General features: G+C 39.4%; 1 protein-coding gene across 2 annotated transcripts in view; it reads right to left on the bottom strand.

Moving 5' to 3' along the window:
• Positions 1-2,723: 2,723 nt before the first annotated feature.
• Positions 2,724-8,327, bottom strand: part of AFF4 (ALF transcription elongation factor 4) — an 82,534-nt gene continuing 76,930 nt past the window's right edge. For both annotated transcript variants that reach the window (XM_014597598.3, XM_059733533.1), the window contains one exon: positions 2,724-8,187. In XM_014597598.3, the coding sequence (XP_014453084.1) occupies positions 8,069-8,187 (119 nt within the window). In that variant the 3' untranslated portion in view covers positions 2,724-8,068. The remainder of the gene's footprint in view (positions 8,188-8,327) is intronic.

The following is an 8,327-nucleotide window of genomic DNA, read 5'->3' as shown; positions in this document are numbered from 1 at the left end:
GGCTGTTCCTTCACTCTGCGCACCCGCTCACTGCCCCTTCCCCCACCTGCCACAGCCATTTCCCCAATCTCCCCTGGCTGCCACACTCCAGCACCACATGGTTCCCAGATGCAGTGTTGGGACCACAGGAGCCAGCCCAGCTGATCCTGAGGATTCAGGCAACTGTCCGCGATCTTCCCCTGCTCCTCCTTACCTGTATTTCCCTTGGTGCAGGGAGGCTGGAGCCTCCAGAAGCCCCTGCTAGGCAGAGGTGGGGGGGGGGGGCAAGAGGGGTGCAGGGCCAGGCTATTTTATCTATCAAATAAATAGATTCACAGATGCTAGGGTCATAAGGGACCTCAATAGATCATTAAGCCCAACCCCCTGCCTAGACAGGAAAGAGTGCTGGGGTCAGATGGCCCCAGCCAGTTGCCTATCTAGCCTTCTCTTAAAGACCCCCGCAGTAGGGCAGAACACCACCTCCCTTGGAAGCCCATTCCAAATTTTGGTCAACCTTACCGTGAAGAAGGTTTTCCTGATATCTAGCCTAAATCTGTTCTGTCAGTGTGTAACCATTGTTCCTTGTTACCCCAAGAGGTGCCCCGGTGAACAGGGCATCTCCTATCCCTTGCTGCGTCCCCCTAATTAATTTGTAGGTGGCCACAAGATCACCTCTCAGCTTTCTTTTGCTGAAAAGGTCCAGGCCCCTCAGTCTCTCTTCACAGGGCTTGTCCTGTAAGCCCCTAACTGTACGAGTGGCCTCCTCTGGACCCTCTCAAGTCTATCAACATCCTTCTTGAAGTACAGTGCCCAAAACTGGATGCAGTACTCCAACTGTGGTCTGACCAATGCCTCAGAGGAGCAACTCCTTGGATCTATTTGTCATGTATCTGTTGATGCATGATAAAGTGCAGTTAGCTTTGCTGATGATTTCATCACACTAACGACTCATGTTCATCTTGGAGTCCAATATGACTCTGAGATCCCTTTCCACTTCTGTGCTGCTGAGAGGGTCACTTCCCAGCCAGTGGATGTGCTGGATATTTTTGTGCCCTAGGTGCAGCACTCTGCACTTATCCGTGTTGTACCACATCCTATTGTGTGCTGCCCACTTTTCTAACCTGTCCAGGTCTGCCTGCAATCGTTCCCTACCCTCTGGAGTGTGCACTTTGCCCCACAATTTAGTATCATCCGCAAACTCAGACAGAGTACACTTCACAGCCACATCCAAGTCACAGATGAAGATATTGAAAAGTACAGGTCCAAGGACCGAACCCTGCGGGACCCCACTACCCACATTCTTCCAGGTTGATACCGACCCGTCTACTACCACTCTCTGGGTGCGACCACTAAGCCAGTTTGCCACCGTGTAAACATCTGTGTCACAGCCTCTTAATTTATTTATGAGAACAGGATAAGATACCATATCAAAGGCCTTGCTAAAGTCCAAGAAAACGATATCCACCTCTACTCCTGTGTCTAAGCATTTTGTGACCCTGTCATAAAACGAAACCAGATTGGTCAGGCATGATCTACCTGCTACAAATCCATGCTGGTTTCCCTGCTGCATTATTTTTCCCACTGGACTCCCACAAATATGATCCCTTGTAATCTTTTCAAAGCCCTTTCCAAGGATGGAGGTGAGACTGACTGGCCTATAATTACTCGGATCCTCCTTCCCCCCTTCTTGAAAATAGGGACTACAACGGCCCTTTTCGAGTTCTCCGGGACCTAACCCAAGGGCCACAAACGCTCAAACAGCCGTGCCAGTGGTTCTGCTATGACACCAGCCAATTCCTTCAGTACCCTCAGATGCAGCTCATCCAGTCCATCCAAGTGACTGCACAAAGTCAGCATCGACAGTTGGTGGGCTGGTGTCCCTCTGATGCTCATCATCTAAGAACCCGTTAGGAGACTTATCTTGAGCCCTGTTCAGGAACACTGAGGCAAAAAACTAATTGAATAGCTCAGCCTTGTCTCCCCTCTGTCACTAATTGCTTCTTGTTCAGTAGGTGTCATATGCTGCCCTGAGCCTTCCTTTTACTCCCTACATACCTAAAAAAAAGACTTTTTGTTGTCTTTGTATTGCCAGCCTCAGCTCTGTAGTTGCATTGGCCTTTCTAATTGCCTCCCTGCAATTAATTTTCTAAATTTTTTAGGGGCCCTGCGGGCCGGATAGAATAACCTGGTGGGCTGGATTCAGCCCACAGGCCATATTTTGCCCACCCCTGACCTACTACTAAAGAAACTGAGCAAAAACAGGTTTCATTCAGTTACACTTTCAGACTTAATCAACTTACTGTCATCATTTCAGAGACAATCACATACACATAGGGACCTACCAAATTTGAGGAAGCTTCCCCCTGATTTTGCAGGCAGATTGCAAGGCCCAGCAGTAGGCCTATGCAAAGCAGCAAGTATTTGCTTTGGATTTGGATTTGGCTGATTCGGAAGGACGGAGATTCAATTTGGTGATTCGAATCACTGTCCTGATTTGATTTGGCTGATTCTGATCCAGAGATTTGGTGCAGGTTTGGCAATAAACTAAACAGGCAGAAGTCCTCAACCACGCTGGACACAGTTGCCTCCAGCTGGTAAGTCTGTTGTGGTGGGCGGAGAGAAGGGGTGTGGTGGGGGGTATAGATCAACGAATATACTTGCTAGAATATGCAAACCCAAGATAAAACTGTGGAGTTTATCAATGTAATTCCACTGAGGAGGAAGCCATACAGAAGATGCAAGCATGGTGTTTGTAAAGTTTAATACAGAAAAATCTATTTGATATTTTATTAAACTTAGTTTCTCCAGTTACAGTTTTGCATTGTACAAAGCATTTTAATGACACAGTAGTTAAAAAGTTCTTTACAAATTGAAATGTGATACCCTTTTCTCCAAATATTTTAATTGCCATAAATTTGTTTAAAAATACACATTAAACGCATGTTTCAGACACTAAACTTTCTATAATCTCAATACCACAAAATACATAGAATATACTATACAGATGTGGAAAAATCTAGTTAGTATATAATACTTTGCTCACCATTAATAGCTTTATTACGTGAAATGCACATACTGACTTAGAAATTCTAATTTTGAGCCCCAAAGTACCCTTCAAAATTTCATCTGTATTGCAACAAATAAAATCACAGTATTTTTTTTTAAGTTTTGGTTGAAGACAGATGCCTAAATATTTTGATAGAAACAAAACATAAGACATGGACTTGTCATGTACAAAGAGTAAAATAGAGACATCCCATCAGTCACTAACAGTACCTTCTGTATGATTAGTAAGGGCTTCATTTATAAGTGATGGATTAAAAGTTACTTTCCCCCCCCTCCCCAAAAAGAAAAAAAAACCCTTCTTCACCAAATAATAATAATTTCAAATAAGATAAAGGATTTTTAATAAATATATAAGCACTTTATCCTCCATATACAAAATTTCTTAAAACCATTTAAAAGGGGGACCAGATACAAATGTCAGTAACTGTGCTTGCAAAAGTCATGTCTGGTCCTTGAAGATATATTTTCAGATGTATGATGCCAATGCAGCCAAGAAATTGGGCTGCAGTACTACCATGCACTCAGCTACATGATTGACGAGGGTTGTGTATAAAAACTGAAGACGGGGCACATTGCATTCCAATTTACTAATATCAGCTCTGCTAGCACACAGAGTTGCACCAATTGGAACGGCTGCACTTCCATTACATTTCCAGACAAAATTAAAACAGGTAAAATGTTTACATGGGGATAGCCTATATAAATTATGCTGAAACAGCACGTCAAGCTACTCAGTATAGTGCATTCAGTTTAAGTTCAGATGAACACTGGCAACCAGCAAGAGGTAATGCTGTCTCAAAAGCTGTCCTACCAAATGGCCAGGCTCATTTGTCTAGCACACCCATACTGAGATAAGAATCTGTATTTATGTTATAGCTCCCCCTCCCAACACTGCTATTGTTAAATGGCAACACAGACCAAAATTCTTTAACAAAAAAAAAAAACAACAACAAAAAGTGGAATTGGACAACATGATTCTTTATGTTTATGTAAACCCATCTCCGGGAACTTTGTCTCTGGAAATAGGTCTGTGTTTGTCTAAGAGTTGGCTAGCAAAAGCTTTGGCTACTCTTGTTTAAAAGAGATCTATCATCAATTTTGTTGCTGGAAATATGCAGCTTTCCATAACACTGATTCACTAGACTGATTCCAACCTTGACCCAAATATTTGTCAAGGCTTTTACTGATAATTTGGAAGTTGCTTATTCCCCAATGCATAATTCAAACTTGACTTGCTCAGGCCCTTTTGTAACTGCCTTCATGTGAAGGCTGCAATGATGATTAATTTCGGTTAGGTAAACGAATTATTATTATTATTAAATACAGCAAAGGTAGTCTCTTTCCACTAGTTGCCAGATTGGCAAACTTTATAATTACTTGCCTACGGCTTTATTTTACTTGCCCCAGGCAAGTATTAAATTATATTCATAAAGTCCTGACTTTGTGCTGGGGCCATTCATAAGTATATTTTAAGGTGGTTATTTTTAAATCACAGCAATCAAGCCTCATCAAATCTAAAGTAATATACATTGCACTCCTGTATAATACGCAAGATTCATCACCAGCAAGATGGTGATTCAGCACTCAATAAATAATATATCAATATAGCCAGTTGCACTATAATCTAAAAACAAGAATAACATACAGTTTGGACAGACTGAGTTCATATATATCTATAGATATATCTATATCTATATATATATCTATATATGTCTATATACACACACACACCCCTCCCATACACGCACACAAGCACACACACGTATATGTATTAAAGACTCACACAACGCAAATTGCATACTGCCATCAAAAGCCAAGAAGAGCCATCTATGTGCTCTGAGTTATGGCTAACAGATTTAAAAGAAAATAAAAGTCTTGGGCTATTTTGCTCTGATTTCTTGAAGGTTCATTTGTAACTATAAGTGATGCACTTTGTCGTTTAGGAACCTGCAAGTTCGACAGCAAATTCAAGATAATTTTGACGTCTGAGCAAGCCTAGTCTGATTAAGCCATTTATAAGGTTCACCACTGGGAGTTGGAGTTATAAATTCAATCTACAATACTGATATGTATTAATATGCCACCATATAGAAAATCATGGAGAGAACCAGAATTTAAAGATTCCCTTGTGATAAGACACTAGTGCAACCTGCATTAGTGGTTAAGTGACATGCATTTCCCACATCGCTGTTTAAGTAAGTGGTTCAGAAGGACAGGTTTTGTTAGCCTGGATTTTGGCAGAGGGATGAAAGCTTATGAAGTATTTGCATTGTTTGGCTACTTAAGCCAATAAAATGAATTTGTCGCTGAAGCAAGGGGAAAATCCCAATTTAGAGAAGCATGCGGAATTGTCAAATTAAATTGATCTATTTGACACAGCTACAGATGAGCAAGACAATATCCTTTTGTTAAACAAAACCGTTGCATATCTCCAACACAGAGAGTGAACTTGGGACAATAATCCAGAAGGAGTTTAACCAGAAAAGCATACTGCTTGGGTGGGACACTATCCACCAGTTCATGTCCACATTTTGACACACTGTAAAAAAGTCTTTTGTGTTTTTTTAAAGACTAATAATGTTTAGCGTCTAAGGGTTTAAAGATTAACAATGTATTTTTCAAGAAGAAATTAATTTAGTGTGATACCAAATGGTATTTGTGGGACTCTAGCTTAAAAACAAAACACACAAATATTCCCAGAGATGAGACCATTACTGCTTACAATAATGGTAACTGCATACAAAGGAGCAAGCTTAAAACACAGCCATGCCGGCTACTGCAGCGCTACTTCAAAAATAAACTGTTAATCCAGCTTCTAAGAAGGTATTCTTATATAGCGTCAAAAGTGTGCTAGGCACTTTAGAGTATTAAGGGAAAAATAGATGACAGTATCCCATTAACCAAGATGCAGAGTTTGAGGGTAGAGAATTCTTTGTAACAGCAAACACTGGAAAAAAAGAACACAAGCTGGCACAGTGATTCAAATAAAAAAGGATGTTGAAACAGACCTAAACAAATGCTGAAATATTAATAGGGAAATTTACAGGTCTGTTAATTACGTCTCAATTTGTACGTAGCAAAGCTTTTCTGGAAGTACAAAACAAGTTGGAGAACAAAGGAAGCTCTACGAATATGCAGCTACAGTTTAGTAAAGTTACTAATTTGCAAAACTTCTAAACTCTTAAAGCCCATAGGACATACTGCAGTACTAAATAGTGTAGAATTCTATTCCTTCTTTCGAAATGTGCCAAAATGATGGCAGTCTACAACTACACACAAATTTAGTGCAATATTTTTCCTGAACATAGATGCATTATTCTGTACCAGATACAAGGTTTAATGGGAGATAAAAATGAAGCACGACTCTCCAATTCCACTCTCGTAAGTTCAGAGCGTGACTCTCTGAAAGAAAACCGCTGTAACAGGAGGTCATTTGGTATGACAGATGCTTGTACTGTTAATACAAAGGAAATGGAATTTTACCAAAGTACTGCAGAATTCCAACTGCATACAGTATACCTGGTCCTGCTGTAAAACATCTTGTAAACAGTTCATAAAATCTTCATCTAAAAGTAAGGCATAAGGCACACCAGACATGTTAGGGGCACTAAGCAATATTGAAAGCAGTATAATTTTTAAACACTTTGCTCAGACAAGCACCTTATATGGAAAGGTACTTTGGTTTACAACTTTTTAAGAGCAACCACTCAGAACTCCATGCAGGATTTCTGTTGCACCGAGTTACTTACCCTAAAGTGAAATTTCTGCTCCATCAGAAACATTTAACATCAATGGGAAATACACATTTTAAGTAAGTTCTATATCAGAACAGTTAGGCAATTTCCCTATAATAGTAGGTGTGCTCCCCACCCCACAATGGCCATAACACTGTCATGATGTAGTGTCCATTAACTAGCAGACCCAAAATAAGAAAAGATGGATCTTGCGCACTAATCATGATCTCTGGTTTCTCAGTCAATGGAAAGGATACAAATGACAGTTCCAGTAGGAATTATTTGTCGGTTCTTTCAACCATAAAGTTGGCTGATTCAGTAAGTGTCAAATAATGACAAGCAAGGAAACAAGATCTGTTTATACAAAGAGATACAAAAAAGCACAAGATTGTCCATTTTTTAAAAACCTTTCCAATATGCACCCATCAGAGACTGAAGTTCATTCTTACACCATCATTTCCATATTGCATTAAATGCAAGTTACTGTAATGTTTTGTGATTGTTATAGTGTTAAGTATTTTGAAATTGTCTTGAAAACAACCCAAGTCAGACATAACTAAATATTTTTTTCCATATAGGTCTCTCTATAGTTTCATTTAAATGAAATCTCTTAATGTGTAGAAGAATATCTCTGGAACTTTTTTTTTTTTTTTTTTTTCAATATTTAGTACAAATTCTGCAATAATAAAACTGTAGTTGTCATTTAAGATTTGAGTCATAGGCATTAGGCATGAAAAGCATGGTGTCGCTATACTTTAGAACCTATCAACCCTTATTTTCTTTAACAAGCTCTACTACCACAAGACATTACAGAGTAACAAAGCTCACAAAGTACTTAAATAAAGTGTCTACATTAATTTCTGCTAAGTACTTGATAAGGGTAAATTTATAGGAAGAAACAGCTAAGTCCTAAAACTACCCAAAATAGGGCTTTGTAAAAATTTTTAAAAACAAATTAAAATAAATAGGATTTAAACTGATTAGTTATGTATTATGACTGGAATTCCAATCCATTACAGATCAGTGAAACCACATCTTTATATGTAGCAGATTTTAAAATAATTAAATAACTTAAAATGGGAATACCAAAGAAGTCCATCAACAAGACGTTTTGGGGTTAAACACACAAATGAGAATGGGAGACATGTGAAAGCATTCTTTGCTCTTAGTGTCAACTAGGCAACATGTTATGGCAGTCTTCCTTATTGGACATGACACAGTGTTGTGGAGAAAATCAGAGGCAGCAAGAAAAATGTGTGTTCTACTTTCCAATCCTTCAGTTCAAAATATTACTTGGCGTCCAGACGTAACCAATGTAATCCCTGCCGGGTATAACGGACTAGGTCTGTCATGATGCTTGAATTAAAGATAAGAGGGCCCATAACTTTGTCCAGTTCAGCAAAAAATTCTAGGACGACAAGAGAACAAAATAAACTATGCACATACTCATTCATATCGACTTGTTTAGAGATTTACATCCTAAGAAGAAATCTAGTTCTGACACACTAACCCCAGATATTACACACATTCTCTCAGGCTAAAGCAGGG

This window comes from Alligator mississippiensis, chromosome 9 (genome assembly GCF_030867095.1).
Source record: "Alligator mississippiensis isolate rAllMis1 chromosome 9, rAllMis1, whole genome shotgun sequence".
Classification (NCBI taxonomy): Eukaryota; Metazoa; Chordata; order Crocodylia; family Alligatoridae; genus Alligator; species Alligator mississippiensis.
This window is presented reverse-complemented; position numbering and strand designations above follow the sequence as displayed.